The following is a 22,843-nucleotide window of genomic DNA, read 5'->3' on the forward strand; positions in this document are numbered from 1 at the left end:
GTCCCTACAAACCTCGACCGAAACCCCTCTTGTTCAACGAACCGCAATGCGCATCACCTCTTGGAGCGATTAATACCATCATTAATGCATTGCTCTCTCCTCCGCATATATATATAATATTAATATCCTTTTGCGCCGTTGTTCATCATGGAGGATATGGCCAGGGCCGAGTATCCCGCCATGCTGGTGAGCCAACCCTTTTGTCCATTGCCATCGCCATGAGCGACAGGAACCCCAATGAAAATGATGTTTGATTGAGCTCGGCTGACTCCTTTTGCGCATATAGGCAGCTCTCCAGCCCGGTCAGGCGGTTCAAACACTCACCGAACGAATGAAGCGCATGACCCGCGTCAACAACGAAGTCGCCGACTGGCTCCAGGTACGAATCAACAATTGGTAGCGATATAGTTTCGCTGTCTCTACGACATCCCGCTAATCAATTCTACAGGAGCGCCGTCGCGTGGAGGATCAATACGTCCAGGGTCTAAAAAAGCTCACCCAATTCAAGGTGCCAAACGGTCAATCAGAGCTGGGGTAAATCTTCCGTTCCGTGGCATTGGCGTCGCAACATGCTCACAATTACTATAGTGTTTTCCAGGCGCCGTGGAATAGAATTATCGACTCGACTGAAAGCATCGCCCACGCTCACCATCAACTCGCCGACCGAATCGAAAAAGACATTGAGCACCCGCTACGAAACTTTTCCAACCGAAAGGACTTTTTAAACATGAACACCATGTCCAACAACTTATCGACCATGGCCAAAGATCTCGATGACTCGCAGAACGCTGTCGACAAGCTCACTAAGAAGGGGGGTCGAGCAAACACTTCCAAGGTCGAGAGCGCTACATCTAAGCTTGAGTCGGCTACTGGGCAATGGGAATCGCAGGCACCTTTCATCTTTGAGTCTCTCCAGGCTCTCGATGAGTCGCGTGTCAACAACCTGCGAGATCTTCTCACCCAATACCAGACGCACGAGTCTGATTCGGCCCAGCGTGTGCAGGAGAATGCTATGGAAACGCTGGCACTGATGCTCGAGATCAACACCGAAAAGGAAATCGAATCTTTTGTGCACAGAGCTACTGCCGGCAAAGCGAAGCTTCCTACCCGAAACTCGACGCGCCAGTCATCGTTCGCCGGCACTACACCTTCGACGCCAGTACCTCCAAGCACTGCCGATAGCACCAATCTGCCAGCTCAAAGTGCACACACAGCATCTCCTGCTCCTGTCACAGCCCCGACATCTTCCCACGCCGACGATGATATGAGCGAGACATCAATGCCTCAAGAAAAGCCAGGTATGTAAATTGATGCACCAATAGAACCAACTAACAAAACTAGGAGGTAAACTGCGCCGCCTCGGTACCATGTTCGGTGGACGTAGAAGACAGAGCATGCACGCCGGCTTCGGTCAGCTTTCGCCTGGAAAGTTGGGACCCAGCTTTGGAAGATTGGGAACGAGCCACAGCCAAACCGATCGAGGCCCTTCTCCCAGAGCTTCCTCCAACAACCTCCAAGAGCACCAAAGATTGTCGTCTCTGGCAGAAACCCCTGACATGCCGCGGGTACCCGATGGCGAAAACGACACACCCAAGCCAGACGCGCACGAGAATACGAACGGAACGTCACACAATGAAAATCTGCTCGACAGCCCGATTCCACAGTCGGCTGGAGGCACCGTTAACGGCAACCACGAAATTGACCTGTCAAATGTCCAGCCACCTCCTGGTCCTCCTCCGTCACACAAGCAAGACCAGCCGTCGGCACCGCAAAACGCAACCAAGGATTCGGACGGGTTCAATGTCCCGCCCCCTATGAACGACCCTATTTCCGAAGCTCAACGGGAAGCCAAGCAAGAGTCTGGCGAAGATCCCGATCAATTGCTCAAGGTCAACATTCAGCAGACGCCCGTTGAAGACGAAGATCCAGATGCCAAGATGGCTGCACTTTCTAGCGTTGCCAACAGCCTCAAGATGGGCCCGGCCACTCGTCGCAGTGGTACAGTCAGGGGACGTCGCGATGTGCGTCATACCATGTATGTGCCGCCTCCTAACCTGCCAGAGAGTGGCACCGATTCCCCTATAAGTGGTCTGGCAGCGTCTCCAATCCTTGCTCCATCCACATCCAAGGGAAGTGCGCTTGCTGCACTGGCATCCGAGTCCAGCATTGCCGGTACTTCTGATACACAGTCGGTGCGATCTGGCAACTCATTGGGCGGTGGAAACCACCCTCAACACGCTCACATGACTGCTCCTGGTCTCAACTCGTCCATCATTGAGAGCGTATCTGCTGTCTTTGAGGATGGTGTCATCAAGTCAGCGTCCATCACGGGTGAAGTTGCCTTTGTCAATAACCCCAGCGACTCGGGCGATGCTAAGAGTGAGTTAATGCCTATCATACCTCCTTCACCACTAACAAGTCCAGCCTACGAAACTATCCGTATCAACAACTTTGCGGCTCTCGAGCGCATTGGTCCTAACCGCATCTTTGTACAAAACTCATCTCCCGACCACCACGACCAGTTCAATATTGATGTGTCTCACCTCACCAAGAATGCCACTGCATTCTCCTACCGAGTATTCGAGGAATCAGAGGCTTCAGTACTGGCCGAGCATGCCCCTCTCCTGTTGAAGCCCGCGTGGAAGCCTCAGGGAGACAAGCTTGGCTTGTTGCTACAGTACCAGCTCAACCCAGCCTCCAAGATTGCCGCCCCTGTATCACTACACAACGTGGTCATTGTTGCAAAATACGAGGGTAAATCAAGTGGCGCCCAGACAAAGCCTGTGGGAATACACCTCAAGGACAAGCACCTCGTCTACTGGCGCATCGGTGACCTCACCCTCACCAACGACCCACAGAAGATCGTCTGCCGCATCATCGGCTCAGAGGGTACAGAGCCCAAGCCAGGTCACATCGAAGCCCGATGGGAACTCACAGCCTCGGGCGACCAACCTGTCGGAAGCGGCATCTCCATCTCTCGACTCGACGAGGGCAAGGGCAAAGGCAAGGAGATCTCCGATGACGATCCCTTCGCCGACGACAGCGCGAGCACAGAACAAAAGTGGGTAGACGTGCCTGTGTCAAGGAAACTTGTCAGCGGCAAATACGAAGGACGATAAAACGGCGGGCTGTTGAATATTACCACGTGCATGGATAGAAGCCAGAAATACGTTTCTTGGCGGCGCATTGAATAGCGAGCGTAAATGGCTTGTTCGGGGTGAAACCTTTTTTCTTCACTCTTTTTCCCTCCCCTTTGTTCCTAATGTCTCTTTTGCTCTCACCTTTTTCTTTGTATGCGCATTCATATGTTGGACAAAATACAGGATCTCGCTTGGAGGAATGGTGTATGTATCTATGTATGGTATAAATCCGTAGTTATATATCTCGGGCTGGGATCAAGAAGGACATTTTGTCCAAAGTATTTTGTTCATTTCGCTACGTCTATACTCATTTATCGTTCATGTGAACTTATACTCCAAACGACGCTTGCTCCTCCTCTTTGCTTTCATCTTGAATGATGCGCTTCTGCTCATTCTGACTTTTCTGACTTGTCGGCCAGTTGTTTCACCTTTTTGTCCACTTTGTCCTTTTTATACTTGGAGTACTTTTCTCCCAAATATCGCATTGTTCTTGAGACACCGCCCATCAAAAGACCCTTGACACTCTGTACTGTGCTGGGCCAATTCACCGTCTGCTTGATGGCTACTCGCACTGTCTCTTGAAGCTTCTGGGGTTCGTCGGTGGCAATGCGGCGCTCAAAGTCACCACCCTGCATCTTCTTCACAGCGGTGCCATCGTTATCGGTTGACGCCTTCATGAGCTCGTTGAACTCTCCTCGAGGGATACCAAATCGCTTCTGGTACTGGAAATAGAGACGTGATCGGAAAGTCTGGGGCAGGCGTCTAACCATGTTGCCGCGACGCTTGGGGTCCATGTCCTGCTGCAGTCCCTTGTCGGGATCCGGGTTCATGATCCAATCCGTGTCGTCGATGCGGCAGGGTCCAGTAAAGTCGACGTTAGGGAGCGTCTTGACGAGCGGTGCGTACAAGCGGCGGAAGTGAACGATGTTGTTGTCGACAATATTGGTCACCTTGCTCTTGTTCTCTGTGGGGAGAGCCATGCGAGGATCACCGAGGTAGCTGAGCCCTGCGATGGTGCTGTATAGCTCGACTTCTGTAAAGTTGGGAGGTAGGAGGAGTAGAGCGGTTCGGAGGGCGGCGATGAGGTTGTGCTGGTTGGCGAGTCGGACACGGGGATGGTCGCGGAGAATCTTGACGGGCTTTTGAAGACGACCGGCTAGATACAAGCTGTCCCAGGAAGAAAGATCATGAACAAGATTGTCGATACTCGTTACGCCGTATTTGATAAGCATTCCGTTGACCTCTACGAATGGGTTAAAGTAGACGCCAGCACCCCAATTCCCCACGCGCGACACAACGCCTGATCCCAGTGACGCAAGACCAGAGTAGTGGTGACGGTTCTGCTTCATATTGATCGAATGCCAATGCTCAACGTGCGAAACACCAAAGATAAAATCGAGAACCTTTGGCGAGCCCTTTTGCGACTTGATGAGCGCCTCTGGGGGATTTGGATGAACAGCTCGAAAGTCGGCCTCTGATATGCTGGCCTTGGAAGCAGACTGGGGAAAGACACCAGAGCCGTAAGCGAAAGAGTAAACGATGGGCGCGTTGAACTGGCGCAGCATGAGGCGCAAAGCTTCCTTGAGTTCGTAGTTAATGACCATATGCTGGTTTGCGCCAAACAGACGGTGCGGCAGGTCGGAAAAGCTGCTGATCTTTGTGTCGAGGTCTTCCCATTCCGTGCTAAAGATGTTGAGCTTGCTGGCTTTTGGTTCGGAGGATGCGCTGCTGGCGATGGACTCTTCCGAGCTTGCCGAGCTGTTGGTAGACGGTTTTGACGAGTCCCATCGTGGTGTTGAGGAGGAAAAGTGTCGTTGTGATAGTTGGCGCTGGTAGAGTGGGAGGAGGCGAGAGTGAGAGGATCGAAGGGTTATGGCTCGAGTGGTCGCGGAGGACTGTGAAACTGTTAGAGATGGTACGATGGAGGGGTATGGGAGCTTACCCTGAGGCCAATTGAGGCCATGGTTGGGATGTGCGGTATGGGGATATCGTCAATGATGTCGAGTATTTGGATGAAAGCTGTTGGAAGGTGGAAGCTGTGGTACAGCGACCGATGCTAGGGATGTACGTTGTGTGCGAAAGATGTTGGTGTAGAAGCTATCTGGAATGCTCCATCCGCATGTGTAAGCGATGGGTGGTACAAGTAAAGACAAGTCAAATGGTCCAACCGATTTTAGAAACTCTCAACGGCCCCGATATCAAATCGACGTCAGTGGAGCATATTTGTAAAGGCAGTGAATGATAACTCGGTGATCGTCGGGTCTGACGATATAGGCTTGACCACATTCGAAGCTGTGAAGCTCAGGAAAATAGATCAGAGTGGGTCACGAGAATGGAATGTAGGATGACCAATAAAACAAAAGCTTCATCATTACGGGACAGGGTCCCCCTCCATCTTTGTCGCCAGGTACTGCTACGTCACTGGACGGTTCGGAACTTGGCAGCTTGGGATAAGAGAGGAACGTTTCAGGAACATTCTTAGTGGGATGCGTCATTGATTGATTGGAGACAGCTAGACACGCTATGCAGGGGTGGTTATACACACCAAGTATTGTTGGTGGTTTGACAAAGTATGGCTGAAGAACAGAGTGCTGTGTTGTTGTTGAAGTTGATCTAGCAGCCTCTGATTCTCACCAGCAGGGCTTAACTCGATTGAACCGTTGATACCGGCAGCCACTATAATCGATCAATCACTCGTATCCAGTCGTTTAACGCTACAACAGCTTAAACAAAGCTTCATCATCGGGAGTGGCTGACGATGGCATCTACCCTACAACACATCAGCAAATTCATGATGTCTTTCATTTCATCCACATCAATTGAGCATAAGAAAAAGAATGTAACTAACATAAGTTCGATTCCATATCCCAAACATGTAGTATAGATATCATCATTTCTGGACTGACTTCCATGGTTGGACTGAGCTGGGCATTGATGTCACGTGATAGCGCAACGTGCTGGTGATCCAAACAAACCATTCTGCACCGCGACTTCACAACACAACCAATTGCCCACCATCACAATGCGCTCGCACACGCCCAACGACAAGAATGGGCGTGGAGGCCGCACAACTCCCATGTCAAATAACAGATTCAGGGCCAGTACTTCTAATGTCGGTCCGCAACCGTCGCTGCGAAACTCCAGGGTAAGACATCCGAAACAAAACAAACAATTCAATTGCTAACCGCGATCATCAGATGTCCTTTCGCGCAAGTACACAACCATCCTACAATCTCCTCACAGGCGAATCGAACCTCCCTCGTCCCGCCTCGCGAACAAGTATGGCCCCAGAATCCGTCCGCCCCAGTTCGCGCGAAAGTCATAAGGAGAACATGCCGCCTCCTGAAGCGGACGAGTCTGAGAAGGAAAAGCGTCAGATGGAGGCGTTGAAAGCAGAGATAGGAACCCTGCAATATCGCCTGCAGACGACCGAACAAGAGAAGGAGATCGCCCTGTCGACAAGCAACAGCAAGGTTGAGCAATCCCGCAGAGAGACACAAGATGAAGTCCAGAAGCGCCAAGCTGCCGAAGCCGAACGCGAGAAAGCGGTCGAACAAACCGAAGCCCTACGAAGAGAATTGGAACAAATCAAGGAGTCGATTGAGGATGATAAGAAGAAACTGGAGCGCAAGGCTCGTGACGCAGAGGATGAGGTCCGCTTGCTTCAGGATCAGCTTGAGGATCTGTCCGCTGCCAAGGACGAAGCCGCACGAATCGCCGACCGCAAGGCTACCGATATGGAGATGCAGATTGCAGCTGCGCAAAAGACAGTCAAGGAACTCGAACAGGATAGCGAGCAGCGGGACAATGCACTGCAACAGGCACAGTCCCAATTGGCCGAGAGGGATGGACAAATCGCAAATCTAGAGGCGGATGTTTTACGACTCAAGGCACAAAGTGGTGATGCAGAGACGATGGAGATTATCAGACAGGAACTTACAGAACAAGTCCAACATATCCGCAACCTCGAATCTACAAACCGCGATCAACTATCCGAGCTTAAACATCTACGATCATTGAGCAAAGCAGTCGAAGTCGTCGAAGAAGAGAAGCGAACTCTACAGCGAAGACTGGAGTCTGCAGAGGTGATTGAGGCAGAGCTTACCGAAGCACGCATCCAGCGACAGCGACTCGAAGACGAGCGATTGGCCTGGTCTGCGTACCTTAAGAATGCCGCCGAGACTGACGAATCCCAATTCGACTCACCAGAAGCTGTTGCAAGGGCCTTAGTGGAGGAACGTCTTACCAACGCGTCTTTCGTCGAGAAAGTAGGCCAACTACAAGCGGAGATGACTTCTGCGCAGAACACGATCCAGTCTTTGAATGACGAAAAGGCCCAATTGAAGAGCGAAGTCGAGAAGTCCAAGAGTGCAGCCAGCGCAACCAATACCGACAAAGCTCGCATGCGTCTGGACCGACAGCGTATTATGGCTGTCAAGGAGGTGGAATACCTTCGCGCCCAACTCAAGACCTTCGACACCGAGGACGAGACGCTTCAACCCGAGCAATTCGACCAAGCGCGGGTCCAACGAGTCCAAGAGCTTGAAGACCTTGTCGACCAGTACAAGAAGGAGGTCCAAACGCTACACGCCGAGCTATCATCTCTCGAGCCTTCGACAGGCGCCCCTCAACCGGTTACAGGCACCAAGCGATCGAGAGTTGAGGATGACAGCACCCAAGAACAGCTTGGGCAGCTCACTAGAAAGAAGCGCAAGCTGGAAGAGGAGTTGACAAAGTCTCAGAACAAGATTTCTCTGTTAGAGAAAGACTTGTCTACCAGCCGTGAGCAACTAAAGGCTGCTAAACAGTCAACGCAAACACGCGTCTTGTCGCTCAAGTCCAACCCGACATCAGACTTTGAGGCAATCAAGCGATCAACTCTCAAAGCTCTCAAGAAGGAGAATGAGGAACTCCTAGCGACACTCCGCGGCAAATCATCCTCACCCATGATTCCCACCTCTGTCCTCGCGGCTATGGAGCGCGAAATCACAGCAGCCAAGGCAGAAACAGCATCAGCCGAGAAGCGCACCCGTCGTCTGAAGGAAGTCTGGGGCTCCAAGTCTCAAGAGTTTAAAGAAGCCATCTTTTCCACGCTCGGCTGGACCGTGACGTTTATCCCCAACGGCAAGATGCGGGTCGAAAGCACGTTTTACCCGTCGCAAACAGACGAGCACGAGAACTCTATCGTGTTTGACGGCGAGCGCGGCACGATGAAGGTTGGCGGCGGTCCAAGAAGTGATTTCGCGAGGAGGATTAGCGATCAGATTGGGTTCTGGGTCAGGGAGAAGGGGTGCATTCCTGGGTTCCTCGCTGCGTTGACGCTGGAGTTTTACGAGGAGCATAGTAGAGCGGCCAAGTAATGGATGATGAGACTTGATACCCTTGTACAGTCGATTTAGGAGTTGTGGGTTTGTGCATATAGAGAATGAGCACCGTCTTAGCCTCAGATATACGAGATATCGTCGAATAACATAATTCTTACCCTCTGATGTTAATCATTCAAGGCTTATCGTTGCAATCCACTTCGGATGGTTCAACGGGAATAGCGAGCCGGTATAAGCCTCAAAGTCTAGTCTAGTCTAGTCCGTCTCTATCCGTTGAGCCGCTTGATTTACGTTATGAATGAACAGGGATCTTGTCATTCCTTAGTTATTGGAGTAACGTAATTGATGCGATAGGTATTTATGTCGGTGAGTGTATGGAGTAAGTCATGAGTGTGTGATCAGGGGCGATTGACAGTGTTGGTTGTAGCGCGTGGTTCTGTATCTACAGTGGCAAAGTACCTGTCGAACCACTACGGATGGCGATGAAAACGTTTTTCGATCGGGCCGAAGACTGTTGGAGGCGGGAGATCAACTATCAATCAAGATCGACAATTCTTTGTAGCCAGAAAGATGTACTTTCTCACCGTATTAAGCATTAGAGTACCTCTTTAATTGTTATTAAACTCTTCCATTGACGTGTTCTCCAATTCCTTCTGGAGGTTACTCCAACTTCCACCTCAATTGGAGTAACATCGTCTCCGCACCCAATCTCTAGATAACCTCACTCAGACCAAACATTCCCCATGGAGATTTACGTAAAAAAACAGAGTCAACGCCTGGGGAAATAAAGCAACCCCTTTTTAGATCGTGGAGATTTTTACTCGATGATAGTGAATTTTCTTTTGCCATCGTAAAAAACGCAGAGTCAGAACCATGTAAAAAATGGGTGGAACCACTAATGGAGAGTTTTTTTTTACTATGGGGCGAAATAGAACCGGCTTGTATTCAACAAAGATCCTTTTTATAATGGGGCACAAGTAGCCAGACTTTTCCCTCCCTTCTTTGTCCCTTTCGTTTTGTCATTCATTCTGGGTCTCGATACAAATATGGCTGTTGAAAAAGTCACTAGCGATGCCCCCGTCGTGGGTGAAAAGAGCGTCGTGAGAGATGTCGACGAGAGAGCCCCCGAGGCCTTTACCGCCACGGGAGAAGAGTATGAGCAGGAGGATTTCATGACCAGGACGGGTCTGAATGCAAAGTCGTTTACGAGAAAGCATTATGGCCTGGGTCTTGTGGAGCTGGATCGCAAGATGAAGCCGAGACATCTTCAGATGGTTGCTATCGGAGGATCAATCGGTGCTGGATTCTTTGTCGGTTCTGGTTCTGCTCTGAGCAAGGGTGTAAGTGAACCATCTTCTTACTGAGATTACAAACTGACTGTTATAGGGCCCTGCTACTTTGTTCATCGACTTCTTCCTCGTCGGAGTCATGGTCTTCAATGTCGTCTACGCAATGGGCGAATTAGCCGTCATGTATCCCATCTCTGGCGGTTTTTACACCTACGCTGCTCGCTTCATCGACCCTGCCTTTGGCTTCGCAATGGCCTGGAACTACTGCCTTCAATGGGCCGCCACGCTTCCTCTGGAACTAACAGTCTGCGCCATCACCATCCAGTACTGGGCCCCTGATTCGAATCCCGGCATCTGGATCGCTGTCTTTCTCATTGCCATCATCATTCTCAACATGTTTGGCACAATGGGCTACGCCGAAGAGGAATTCTGGGCTGCGTGCTTCAAACTTACGTCGATTTCCATCTTCATGATCATCGCACTCGTGCTCGTCTGCGGCGGAGGACCTTCAAGCGGTAGTTACAGCACATACCAGGGATTTAAGCTCTGGGAGGACCCAGGCGCTTTCAAAAACGGTTTCAAAGGATTTTGCTCTGTTTTTGTTACTGCGGCGTTTTCTTTTGCCGGCTCCGAACTCGTTGGTCTCGCTGCAGCTGAATCTCGAAACCCGACAGAGTCCGTCCCCAAAGCGATCAAGCAGGTGTTTTGGCGAATCTGCTTGTTCTACATTGTTGCGTTGCTATTCGTTGGTATGCTGGTCAGCTGCAACGACGAGAACCTCCTGAGCTCCAGCTCCTACTCCAACAGCGCCGCCTCACCTTTCGTCCTCGTTGGAAAATACTCTGGCCTCAAGGGTCTCGATCACTACATGAACGCCGTCATCCTTTCATCCGTCTTGTCTCTCGGTATCGCCTCTGTGTACGGCGGATCGCGCACGCTTCTTGCTCTTGCGCAGCAGGGTTTTGCGCCTAAGATCTTTACATGGGTTGATCGCGCGGGTCGACCTTTGCCATCTGTTGGATTCATCATTGCTTTTGGATGTCTTGCTTTCCTGAACCTTGACGCGGCTGGCCCTGTTATTTTTGACTGGCTTTTGGCTTTGTCTGGTTTGGCTATGCTTGTTTGCTGGGGCTCTATCTGTCTTGCGCACATCAGATTCAGAGCTGCGTGGAAGTACAATGGACACACCCTTGACGAAATCCCTTTCAAGGCTATCGGTGGCGTCTACGGATCCTGGATTGGTTTGATTTTCGTTGTTGTTATTCTCATTGCCCAGGTAAGTTTTTCTTTTCAGTCTTTTGAATCCATCTAACATGTCACAGTTTTACGTCGCTATTGTTGCTCCAGTAGGCGAGTCGGGTATGGGAACAGTTGAAGATTTCTTCATGCAGTACCTTGGACTGCCCATTGTTTTGGCGTTCTGGGCCGGTGGCGTTATCTGGAAGCGAACGAGCTGGATCAGCATCGACAAGATTGACATCGACACGGGACGACGTGAACACGACTGGAATTCCATCAACGCTTGGCGAGCTGAGCTTGCTACGTTCCCTTGGTGGAAGCGATTGATGTATACACTGTTTTAGGGGATGGATTTATTGAATATTTAGAGTTATGAATAGCGAAAAGTTTTGGATTTTATGAATAGAGGATTTGATTTGATCATTGGTATATAACATAAATCGATGAAGGAGTGGACAGCTGGGTTTTGTTTCAGCCTTTTTTGTTAGGAGTCTTTGTGTTGTGTTGAGGACAAAGGGCATTGTTCAGCGCAGAAAGCATCCAAACACCACAGGTTTCGGTAGAGGACACGGCCATATTCAGAGCACAATGATGAGTTTTGAACACTGCCAGAAATTCCATAAAAATAATGAATCGTCCACATACCAAATCCGATGCTCTGAAAGATTACACGTTTCGCAGATTTATCACATCATCCCTGTTGAATTTCTGTTATACTACGGTTAGGAGCATCATTTTTTTCTAAGAAGGATAACTCGCCAACACATCACATCATCCCAAGCTGACAACAGACAGCATGGATTACGAAGGCGATACCATCATGGGTGGCATAGACACCAGCCCTCCCTTTACCCAACAATCTGCAACAGGTCTACTCTTCCATCTGCAAAAAGCCTCCACGCTCCTCACCAATTTGAATCCACAGAACCCATCAACAGCTTTTGAGGAAAAGGAAAGTCAAGTCAAGGCGGCGATTGAGGACATCTACACTCGGGTTGTTCAATATGACATGAAGGGAAATCAAGATCAAGTTCAAATCGACGAATCGGGCAGTTCAGATGATTACGATTATTCTGATGAGGACGATTGTTCTGATGAGGACGATTGTTCTGATGAGGACGATTATGCTGACGTGCCTCTACAGATTCCAAATCTCAGTGCCGTGCAAGTGTTGGCTGCTGCGAGGGCTTCTGCCCGCGAGGGCTACCGGAGGAGAAAGAATGGTCACAAGAACAGAAACAGAGTCGAAAGGAAGAAGAAGAGATACAGGAAGAGCAAGCGAGTTGAAAGGAAGAAGAGGTGGGAAAAGAGGAGAGAAAAGAAGAGATTGGCCAGGATGGCGGGTAAGTACTGTAAGCATTGTAAGTCTCATTGATTGTCGACAGCTGGGTTGAGGTGTTCTGGGAAGGATTTTCTTTGGTCTACAAGAACATGCAGTGAACAGGTGATGGAAGAAAATAATTTACTTTATTTTTATTACTGGCTGGATCTCTTGTGCATACGTTGTTCTATCTTTGTGATCTTTGTTCATCTGGACATATTGATGAAGCTCTAAGAACGCCTTGAACAGTAATTTGATAGAACTGGAGCCTCTCCTGAGATCATATGATCAACATGAATGACATAAACGACCTTCCTATTCAAGAACTTCAACCATGCCTCTGTTTCTTGGCATCAACACGATGGTACAGAGTGATGCATCTCTATTGCGTGATTATACAGATCTTTACCCCAGAGAGTAGGTTATCAAGTCAGACTCCATCTTTTATGCAATATAAGTATTCTCAAGTTTTATCTGTTGGATCAAGACTGAGATAGGTGGGTAACGTGGGATACCTTCCCACTTGTCGTGTCTCACGGGGAGGAGCTCCTTCCCTGGGGATTCGACATGCATGATCCAATCCCCACGCACAACACTACAAATTTTCACCTTCTTACATCAATCGGTATCTTGAAACTGAATCATACCAGCACCAAAATGCAGCAAGCCAGACCATCGGTCTACGGACCGTTTGCATTTGACGATGATGTACAGACTGATTATGATGATACCAACAAAACGTTGGATCAGCTTAAGAGCCTTATGGTATCAGTACGACAGGATGTTGTTCACAGCACAGATGGATCAGATGCTGCGACCAACTCTGGCTTTGACCCTGAAGATCGAACAAAGATTCAAGGGCTTATTAAAAAAGTTGATGTCATCAAAGGAATGACAAATTGTTTTGAAGACGATGTCAAGGCTGCTATAGCGACCTATGATCGGCTAGCATCGAATGTTACCGATCTCTGGTCCACGGCAGACCAGGAAACTCGTCAGAAGGCAGCTCATAGAGTGCTAAGGCTTCTGATGTATTCTCCAGCCAAGCTCAAGATTCTATTGTCTAGGCTAGGGATTGAGATACCTGATGAACTCGACAATGCCATGTATAAGGCACTGGGCCAGATGACAGATTCTCAAACTGACCTCCTTGTAGGGGGGCCATCGCAAAACGAAGAGTTGATCGCTCTTCGGAAAGATGCTGAGACTCTTAGAAGTAACCTGAAAAAGTCTGAAACAACAGCCGAAGCGCTGCAAAAGAGTTTAGCAGCCAAGGAGTCTGAGTTGGGTACCTTGCAAAAGACGTGCTCGGCCAAGGCGCGGGACGCTCATGAAGCGTCACGACTTTCCAATCGGGCCAGACGTGAATTGGAAAAGGCGAACGACAAGATTGCCAAATGTGAGGTTGATCTCGAAACCCAACAGCGAGACTTTTATCGAGATAGGGAAAGGTTCCAATCGGAAATTACCCAACTTCACCAGCAGCTATCCGATAAGGAGCAAGCTCGAGTGAAACTCGAGGCTGAAAGGAATGCCATGTTGTCTGAGAATACCAGACTGACAGCTGACCTAGCTAGCGCTCAAACGTCAAGTCGTCGTCAAGTTACGGCATGGCAAGATGAAAAAAGAATCTTGCGAGGAGACGTTGAAGAATGGAAACAAAAGGCTAGAGACCTTGAAGTCCAAAAGGAAGAGGTTGAACAAAACCTCAAAGACGCCAGGGTCGACGTAAGAGGCAAGCAATCAAGGCTGAAAGAGACTGAAATCCAGCTTGAAGCCCGTGGTGCCCTTGAACAGTCAAGGGATCAACTGCAAGAGGAGCTTAAGATCAAGGTCCTCGAGCTTCAAAAGAAAGATGAAGTCATCCAAAGCAAGACCCAAGAACTGCGTGAACGGAGCGAAACTGGAGACAAAATGATCAAGCTACAGGCTCAGCAGGCTACTCTGTTGCTGAATCATCTTTCTCTTGGGGTTGAGTCCCAAAATTGGGGTGCAATGATGAAGAAGGTCCTTGCTGACTCTCAGTTAGCTAGACCTCGGACACACTGGAGGCCATGGGATATTGCATCTTCCTGCTCCACTGATGCTTCATTGCAGATCTGCCATCATGACCAAAGCGTGAACATAATTGCTCTTGACGTCTTGGCTATGCTTGATGCCAAGTCAAGCAGCACTGAACAATTGTTGAGCTATCTCCAAGCCCTACAAGAGGGACTATCGAGCTCATTACAGATAGTCAAGAGCATTTTCCAATTGCTCCCTAGCTGTTTTGTAAATGCGGCCAGTGACCCTCGTCTGCATATAATGCACTTGGTCGCAATGTTTCAAATCATCAAATCGCTTACCCCACTACAAGGGCACGGGTTGTTCATTGTGCAAGCTATTGATAAAGTCAATGCTCGAGTTGGCCATCTTGTGCGCGCCCTTGAGGCATACGACCAAGACCCTACCAGCGAGTTCCAGCTCGCAGAGTCAATTGTATACCCAGAGTTAGCTCTGGTAGGTATTGACCCAAATGCAGATGGCATTATTGCATGCAGGTATGCAAGTCGCCAACTATACTGGATTGGCACCAATAAGATCCAGAAAGGGTTTTCTGAGATTGAGATATCCCTTCAGCAAACGGATTCAATCCATCTCTCTTTAAATACTAAAGAGAAAAGACAATGGGCAATGAGATATCTGTAGATAGTTGGAATTGAAGGAGGGACTAATAGAAGTATAAGAGTTTAAATGACTAATTTTAACTGTACTAGTTCTCTTAAATTTGATGTACAATATGAAAGAAAGTGTTTTGAGATTAAGGTTTGCTATGTCGTTGTTATTTATGATAGTCGTTATATGCCAATTAAAGAAATATGTAAAATACTTAGTGAAATATGCTATTGTAAATGATCTAGGACAAGAAGGCGCCTAATTCAATACACTTGGCCGTAACGTCAGGAGTTAGCACATCGACTGGGAATTAAGTAATCATTTGCGAAATTAGAATAATACTATCAGTAACCCTCATCGTCTTCCATTAAATTAAATTTACTCTTTAGGTTTGCTGTAGTCAAAGGTGGTACAGGTTAATGTTACACTTCTAGGCAGAAGATAAAAGAGGTTGATTGCCGTTGACGTTTTACTGTTGGAATGGCGTTGCCTACTGGAGTACATTTGACCATCGGTGGACAATTGATTATGAGGAGTACGCAATAGTCTCCTTTATATATAAGTCCTTCCCATGGTATCCAGTTCTCTAGCCATCCCTCATCCTTCTAACCGTAACGGGGCTATCTTAAGCTTCAGTGAATTGCTAGGCTGGGATAATACATATCAGTTTGTGATGGGTAAATGAGAAGAGAGAGGTGACTTACAATGTAGGTTCCCGTAGTCCTTACTCGGATCGGTAAACGGGGTTGACACGGTATTTAACGGCTGTGACGCCAGTGTCCTCCATGTACTGTCTGACAATGCCAGCAAACTCATCAACACTGGAAGCAGTACCGCTGACACCTCGAGGGACCATTTCAAGGTCACGCTGAGCCTTGTTGGCCTTGTCCTGAGCCTTGTTGGCCTTGTCCTGAGCCTCGGTGGCCTTGGCCTGAGCCTCAGCAAGAGTGTGGTCTATTGACAGGTGATTAGTGAATGCTTGGCGGGTATGATAAAGATGGATAAGATACTCACTGGCGATGTTGGACTCCATGGCGATAGACTGCGAATAGTAGGAAGATTTATTGTGGTAAGAAATCGTTCTGTGAAGATGGTGGTTATGGTAGTGAGAATATTTTTAAAATGAGAAATTCGTAGGCAGAAATAAATACTAGCACCCTCAATCACATGACTGATTTTGCGTCTCTAGGCAGCAGTAAATCACTTCTATTGTTTGCAAATAGAAATCACTAGATTATTTTATTGTTCGTGGCTCTTCTATTGATGATTTACTGGAATGTGTAGATCTTTCACAAGTGCCTAACCCTTCTCTTTCCTCAACAATCTCGAAATTCAACAACTATGGATGTGAGCAATTTTCGACACTTGATGTGATTTAAGACTGACTTGATGTAGATCGATATGGAATCTAGCGACATTCGCGATCGTTACGATTTCGATGGCAAGGATATGCACATCGCTACTGCACGCCTCGACACCTACCCGCCTCTGTGGAAAGGATCCAAAACATCCTCTGGAATCGACTGCTTGATAGTCGTTATTCGACGCATATACAGCTGCTATGTTATCGACACTGATTTCAAGGATGCTGTTCATTGGGTTGCCATGGCCGAGAAGCAGAACCCCATCCTGCGTCACGCTTGGCATGTGTTTGGCAATTCGCCAGACAATGTAGCGAGGACGACTGAGGATAGAAAAAGTCTTGAGAAAGTTCTTAATTCTCTCGGTATTACACCACAGGCATCATTCAAAGATATTTGTGGTTCGTCCATGATGAACAAAACATTTTGGTCACACGACTGGTTCCGCCTCAGCCATCCTCCTTTCGATACAGCGACTGGCAAGCCGATCGACCTCTCGCCAGACGAGATTGCGAAGCTGAGCACACTTGAGCTAGACCTCTGCAAGTCTCCCGATGATCGCCTACAAGAGGTCGTAGACAAGGCCTTTGGGATCCGCACTCTGGGTGGAGTTGAGGTGGGTTTAATACCGAGTGCCCCTTGGGTTGTTCGTGTCCTCTATCGCGTGCCCAAGATGGATAGAATTCCAACTATCCAACATCTGAAGACCATGGAGGTGCCTATCTGGACAAAGTGTTTGGATAGATCCGATCTCTGCTTTCGAGAAAGTGGAAGGAACTTATACTATCTCATGGCTGTTGTTCGCATGAGGAGGGACGGTCGTTCAGATTTGGTGCGGACTTACAATCCCACCGGTTCCAACGTTCTTTTCAACTATACGTCGAAATACATCATGTCAGACCAGTGGTCTGTCGTTGAAGGGGATCGCACATACATGCTGTTCTACGCTTCTATGCCTATGAACCTATGTCGTCGGGAAATCCGGGATCGCACCTATTTCCCTGAGGTAGCTCAGCGTGAAGACGTGGATGAGGAGTGGATGGAGGCCTTTGAAGAACTGATGAGAAAGACCAAGTCTACGCTCTCAACTACCGTGCCGAAGCCCAAAGAGACCATCCCCGGCCAAGCGACTCTTCCATTTGCACCTCTGACATCTCAGCCTCCTGAGGCTCCTTCGTCAATGTCTCGGGATTCATCGGTCGTCGCTAAACGACAGCGCACCACTGTCCAGACTGAAGATGACATTCAAAGTCAAGATCCCAAGCGACAGCGTGAGGAACAAGGGAACAATGAACTTGGTACTATCCGCAATGGCTCCAATCGTAGTCATGGCCGTTCCAGGCTTTCTGGCCGTTCCCACAATGACCATGGTGGTTGGAATAGTAGCTATCGTGGTTCTAGAAATCGTAGCCGTGGTGGTAATTATAGCGCACGGGGAGATTCTAGCAACAGGGGTCGTAGCCAGGTAGACCCCAGCGCTGACGAAAGACACCGATTAGCTCGTCGTGGCTAAATACAATTGTAGTAGATATTGCTAAGTCGATAATTTCTATAAAGTATTAAAAAAATTAACTCTCTTTAAAAAAATTAGACTCTTTAAAGAAAATTAAACTCTTAAAGAAATTAAGCACTTTAAAAAAATTAGACTCTTTAAAAAAATTAAGCACTTTAAAAAATTTAGACTCTTTAAAAAAATTAAGCACTTTAAAAAAATTAAGTATATTAAAGAAAATTAAGTATTTTAAAAAAATTAAACACTTTAAAAAAATTAAGCTAATTAAAGAAAATTAAGCATTTTAAAAAAATTAAGCTAATTAAAGAAAATTAAGCACTTTAAAAAATTTAGACTCTTTAAAAAAATTAAGCACTTTAAAAAAATTAAGTAAATTAAAGAAAATTAAGCTAAATAAAAGAAAATTAAGTAAATTAAAAAAAATTAAGCTAATTAAAAAAAATTAAGCTAAGTAAAGAAAATTAAGCTATATCAATTAACACTTAACAAATCAATAGAGGACGCAATTTGACCTAGTAAGCATGCCACTTATAGCATGTATATATAAGGGTACTAAATATAGTTTACGATATCTGAAAGCGCATCTCAAGAAATATCCCTATTAAGAAATTGTCTATAGCGCTTGCGAATTGCCTTCCCCAGTCTCTCATGGTTCTCAAACGACATTGCTTTCGATACTATTTACGAAGGCGCCTTTCTCATCAAAGGGATCACTTCCTGGCTTCCATCTGATGAGCTAGGCCACTTACCGGAATTCCAACAAGAGTCAATTTTCCAAATGGTATACAGCAAGCCAACACAGGTGGTTTAGACTTCACACGCGCAACAATCAACGGCAAACCTTCCGGATATCTTTGGCGTGGACAGCCGCTATATTCCCGTTCTCCTTCAAGCCTAGGCATATGTCTTCTCCGCAAGATGGGCTGAGTTAATCCCGGGCGCACGTATCCGACTCCAAGAAAAGACTGACGGGTTACCGTCAGAGGCGGACAAAGAAGCTGCTACGATAAACGTCGGTCGGGTGAGCGGAGACGTCGCCAGGTGGTGGGAAGCCATTCTCTCGGTGGATGGTAATTGGGATGCGACAATCCTTGATACAAAAGGCAAGCTTCGTTATTCACCATGGTCTACGACACTGATATCGTAGCAACCTTTACTGGTCTTGGCAGGGACCGAAACAGATGCATCGCCACCGGCCACCAATCTGCCTTCGTCATCTACAGCATGCCGCTACCTAGCCGACTACTGTACCTATCATGGTATCGATGGTGGCGTTAGCCTGGCAGCTCTCGCTGCAGCCCTAACCATTCCGGCTGTCCAGTACAATGGCAGCGACATTGGGATACCAATCCCAGACATTTTGGATCACCAAAAGGAGAGCACAAGCGCCTAGCAACCTCTGATTTCGAAATACCCGACCCTCTCCAACTCGACAAGCTTCTGACTCTCAGCTGCGACTCCAGAGCAGTCAATGCTCTCCTCACCAGCGTATTCTTCGAACCGGATGTGGAGAGCAACATATGCGGCATGTGGTTACGTGGCTCGTTCGCATTTCTCAACACCATCAAAGACCCCAATCTTCTACTGCGTATCATGATAAAACGCGATCCAGAGCTTGGATTCCTGTGGGTCGGCGCTTTCATAACAGGGTGCCATGACAAGGCACTTCGTGAGGGCCGCGGTGGTTGGTGGATACTGAATCTTGCAGCAGCTGTTTGGACAGGGACACTGATGTCTTTCATTCAAGAGCCAGTGCTTTGTCCCGCCCCAGGAACAATGTCAATTCCGCGGGCTGACGAGTGTCGTTTGTCCTTTCTTTGTCATGGTATTGAGTATACCATACCACCTTTGTTTCCCTTTGCGCCATTCGGATCCACGGCTTTACTCGACACAAATCTAGATGTCCGGGAGCATTGGTCATGCGGAAAAGATCATGCTGTCCGCTATACCGGTATGACCTGGCGCTGCAATGACGGCACGGAGATCAAACAAGAGCCCGAGGCTCCGATGGTTGTGATGAGACCCAAGACCGGACAATACCTCAATATCAACACAAAAGTTGAGGTCGATTACGAAGACTACGATTCAGATGACGGTACCTCAGAATCAGTGACTAGACATATTTTTACTTGGCTTCGTGAACAAGATGGGTTCCCTATTGCTGAGAGGGCGATCCGTGAACACGAGTGGATTGATAACTTTTATTCTGATGGCGACGAACCCATTGAGGGGGACGCACGTTCTACGGTCGGGGGACATATTCATGGGTGGCTGTTGAAAACATCAACTCAAAGATCAAATTCTATTTGAACGTTTCTCAGTTTGACAGTAAATTCAGTTTTGTTAACGACATCCAGCATATCATATCACAGAGTCATATTCGGTTCACGGCAATGTTTATAGTGCTAAAGTTTATTGTTGAGTGATTGATTCAGTTGTTTTCTTGTCCTATGAAGGTAACAAATTGATTTATCTCTCCTTCCATAAAGCATTCAGACTTGTTGTCTTCCTATTATTGCGCCCTGGAAGAAACTACGGTCTGCAGACTAAGCCCCGTATCGGTCTCCCATGACTCAATAACATCTGATGGAATCATCAGCCAATCGCCCATGTCAACCTTGTCATGTGAAACTCGTGTTAAGCGATGGGAGATGCCGTATACCATCTCAGCCTTCGAAGTTTCAATCAGCGACTTGATGTTAAGTAGCTCAGCCGAGATATCGCTAGCAAGACTGCAGGGCGTCCCAGATTTGAGAAGATTTATGGCAGGGTTGCCATGTTCTGCTTCGCAGTCAGAAGGTGGGTTTCGGCACAACGTAACCTGATGCATATAAGCTCGAAGTAGATGCCAATAGATTTGGCATTGCTCATCAGCAGTCATTTCTTGCCGTTCCCACGGTACAGCAGCATTGGCGGGAATGTCCATACCCAATGCAGCAAGCTCTTTCAGAATCTCCGCGACGCAGACACGCACTTTGTCCGAGGCTTCTTCACTGATGTCAACAATGCCATCAAGGGGGCCTTGCATCAAAGTGATACGCCTAGCTTGTCGGAAAATACTGTACTTGGCAAGCCCGAGTCTTAGCCATGAGCTTCCATGCCTGGCAAGGCTGCGCCTATAGCCATGAAAACAATTGAACACTATTTCGATGGCCGCAGCTCGGGTATGCACACCGTTCGTCAAAGTCAGCCTGTAAAGAGGACCGGCAACGACCACGGCCGCGAATTGAGCCTTGATAAGGCGGACTGTGGGACTGGAATCCAGGGCCAGGAACATGGCAAGGCGATAGTTATATCTTACTAAATGCAGTACATTCAGGAATGATTTGACCTCTAGACCCGACAGCGCGAGGCTGTTATTGGATACAAGACCTTGTGTAGTCATCACGTGTTCCATCTCCTTGACTGCCATAGGGCATCGGACGAAACAATTGAAGCAGTACACTCCTGTTGTGCATCCATATGTCCTGTTGTCTGTTTGAGCTTCACAGGATGCGCCGTAGCCCTGAATAATCGCCATGAGAGACATCTGGAGGTCCTCACTGTAGTGCTTTGGAAGGGTCATCTCAGAAGGCCAGGGGGAATTGCTTGATCTTCAAGATCCTCCCAATCCAGCGGGTAGTGGTAATCATCCCTCACCCGCTGGGTGCACGAAGCAACGAACTCCGCAGAACCTGAAACGTTGATGGGAAATTGACCATCCCGCACGTGTCGCAAGCCCGAGCCATCAGAAGGCCTGAGATGGTTAGCCTGGTAGAGACGTTCTACGTCTGTAGAATTGTGCTTGGGATCCACAAGTAGATCGTCAGGGTTTCCCTTCTCATCCCAGAGAACTTGCAACCCGCGAAAAATACCCAGACCCGCTTGGCTCTGCCTATGGCAAGGTCAGAGGATCAGGGGAACGCCTCTGGCATGTCAGTGCCCCCTTGCTTCAAGTAGTACCTGAGGTAGTCCTATCACTTTTTGGTGGTCTTCAGGGCAGGTCGTTCATGCCGCTTATAGACGAAGGATCGAGGATGTCGGGAAGATAAATATTGCCAATGTATAATATATAGAGAGGTGGTGACAAAAACCTATAGAACTATAATAATAGGCGCGAAGGCTGATCGGATTGTCGGAGAATGACGTGTGATGAGCGATATTGAAGTGCCTGAGGAGAGTAGTGTCTTGAACAGACCACATGCAACATGTCTCATCGTAGGTCCTGGTTGTGACGGTCTGTCAAGCTTGGAGCGGTCTCCTTTTGCAGCTGTCCGGTCTCACTCTGATGCTGCCCAGTCTGGCTCTTTGGTGAGATTTATGACCTTAACATCAGCTATTGTACAGCCGGTAACGGGTTTCGGTCGACTTAGTCCTTCGGAATTCTAGAAACGTTAGTTATGTGAACAGATAGAGGGAGGTATAACTTACAAGTCACCGAAGCCGTGAGTATAGCCAAACATGTCAACGCACTGGGGGAGGAGGGATAGACATGGTCTTGGGGGTTTTTAGTTGGCTCCCCCCATTCTTTAAGTCTTCAAGATCATACTCAGCCAGCGGGTCGTGATGACCATCATTCAACCGCTGCTGGTACAAATCAAGGGACTCTGAATCGAGGGCTGGGACGTCAGACTCTGAACTGCTGGCAGGGAACTAACCATCCCCGGTATAGGTGACGGCGGCAAGCCGCTGGTTGTTTCCACCCCTATAGGAGGTGTTGGCAGTAGTCTGGCACGACTTGCTGATATACCATTGTGCTGAGAAGCTTCAAGTTAAAGACTAGCCTTGTCATCGTCGGTTCTGAGCGTGGAGGTCTGTCAGCCTCGGAGGCGAAGGCTGATCGGATTGTCGGAAAATGGCGTGCGCTAAGCGATGTTAAAGTACCTGGAAGAGTCTGTTCGAGATCCATCTTTGCGGTTGTTGTGTGTGGTTTTGTGATGTGTTGATGTAGGTGGAAGGAAGAGGAAAGAAACCGGATGGAAGCAAGTGACGCATTTTGTGCCCCTTATGAACCTTATAGTA

General features: G+C 48.1%; 9 protein-coding genes across 9 annotated transcripts, besides 4 other annotated features; 6 read left to right on the top strand and 3 right to left on the bottom strand.

Moving 5' to 3' along the window:
* Window positions 1-105: 105 nt before the first annotated feature.
* Window positions 106-126: a repeat region.
* A 21-nt stretch (window positions 127-147) lies between these two features.
* FPSE_03928 (uncharacterized protein) lies at window positions 148-3,119 on the top strand (the record flags this gene model as incomplete). The annotated part of the gene is made up of 6 exons (XM_009257046.1): window positions 148-186; window positions 287-379; window positions 449-534; window positions 589-1,298; window positions 1,342-2,379; window positions 2,425-3,119. The coding sequence occupies 6 exons, from the start codon at window positions 148-150 to the stop codon at window positions 3,117-3,119; spliced, it is 2,661 nt and encodes an 886-aa protein (XP_009255321.1).
* A 410-nt stretch (window positions 3,120-3,529) lies between these two features.
* FPSE_03927 (uncharacterized protein) lies at window positions 3,530-5,103 on the bottom strand (the record flags this gene model as incomplete). The annotated part of the gene is made up of 2 exons (XM_009257045.1): window positions 3,530-5,035; window positions 5,083-5,103. The coding sequence occupies 2 exons, from the start codon at window positions 5,101-5,103 to the stop codon at window positions 3,530-3,532; spliced, it is 1,527 nt and encodes a 508-aa protein (XP_009255320.1).
* Window positions 5,104-6,162: 1,059 nt separating this feature from the next.
* Window positions 6,163-8,500, top strand: FPSE_03926 (uncharacterized protein; the record flags this gene model as incomplete). The annotated part of the gene is made up of 2 exons (XM_009257044.1): window positions 6,163-6,285; window positions 6,338-8,500. 2 exons carry the CDS (start codon window positions 6,163-6,165, stop codon window positions 8,498-8,500), a joined length of 2,286 nt encoding a protein of 761 aa, XP_009255319.1.
* A 1,010-nt stretch (window positions 8,501-9,510) lies between these two features.
* On the top strand, window positions 9,511-11,336 carry FPSE_03925 (uncharacterized protein; the record flags this gene model as incomplete). Its single annotated transcript, XM_009257043.1, has 3 exons — window positions 9,511-9,804; window positions 9,851-11,029; window positions 11,076-11,336. 3 exons carry the CDS (start codon window positions 9,511-9,513, stop codon window positions 11,334-11,336), a joined length of 1,734 nt encoding a protein of 577 aa, XP_009255318.1.
* A 452-nt stretch (window positions 11,337-11,788) lies between these two features.
* FPSE_03924 (uncharacterized protein) lies at window positions 11,789-15,282 on the top strand (the record flags this gene model as incomplete). Its single annotated transcript, XM_009257042.1, has 5 exons — window positions 11,789-12,335; window positions 12,715-12,730; window positions 12,964-14,853; window positions 15,070-15,118; window positions 15,214-15,282. The coding sequence occupies 5 exons, from the start codon at window positions 11,789-11,791 to the stop codon at window positions 15,280-15,282; spliced, it is 2,571 nt and encodes an 856-aa protein (XP_009255317.1).
* Window positions 12,221-12,319: a repeat region.
* Window positions 15,283-15,692: 410 nt separating the features above from the next.
* FPSE_03923 (uncharacterized protein) lies at window positions 15,693-16,001 on the bottom strand (the record flags this gene model as incomplete). The annotated part of the gene is made up of 2 exons (XM_009257041.1): window positions 15,693-15,922; window positions 15,983-16,001. The coding sequence occupies 2 exons, from the start codon at window positions 15,999-16,001 to the stop codon at window positions 15,693-15,695; spliced, it is 249 nt and encodes an 82-aa protein (XP_009255316.1).
* Window positions 16,002-16,309: 308 nt separating this feature from the next.
* Window positions 16,310-17,842, top strand: FPSE_03922 (uncharacterized protein; the record flags this gene model as incomplete). Its single annotated transcript, XM_009257040.1, has 2 exons — window positions 16,310-16,315; window positions 16,364-17,842. The coding sequence occupies 2 exons, from the start codon at window positions 16,310-16,312 to the stop codon at window positions 17,840-17,842; spliced, it is 1,485 nt and encodes a 494-aa protein (XP_009255315.1).
* A 197-nt stretch (window positions 17,843-18,039) lies between these two features.
* Window positions 18,040-18,157: a repeat region.
* Window positions 18,158-18,204: 47 nt separating this feature from the next.
* Window positions 18,205-18,293: a repeat region.
* Window positions 18,294-18,964: 671 nt separating this feature from the next.
* On the top strand, window positions 18,965-20,152 carry FPSE_03921 (uncharacterized protein; the record flags this gene model as incomplete). The annotated part of the gene is made up of 2 exons (XM_009257039.1): window positions 18,965-19,115; window positions 19,164-20,152. 2 exons carry the CDS (start codon window positions 18,965-18,967, stop codon window positions 20,150-20,152), a joined length of 1,140 nt encoding a protein of 379 aa, XP_009255314.1.
* A 202-nt stretch (window positions 20,153-20,354) lies between these two features.
* On the bottom strand, window positions 20,355-21,119 carry FPSE_03920 (uncharacterized protein; the record flags this gene model as incomplete). The annotated part of the gene is made up of 1 exon (XM_009257038.1): window positions 20,355-21,119. The coding sequence occupies one exon, from the start codon at window positions 21,117-21,119 to the stop codon at window positions 20,355-20,357; it is 765 nt and encodes a 254-aa protein (XP_009255313.1).
* Window positions 21,120-22,843: the final 1,724 nt, after the last annotated feature.

Source organism: Fusarium pseudograminearum, chromosome 3 (assembly GCF_000303195.2).
Source record: "Fusarium pseudograminearum CS3096 chromosome 3, whole genome shotgun sequence".
NCBI lineage: Eukaryota > Fungi > Ascomycota > Sordariomycetes > Hypocreales > Nectriaceae > Fusarium > Fusarium pseudograminearum.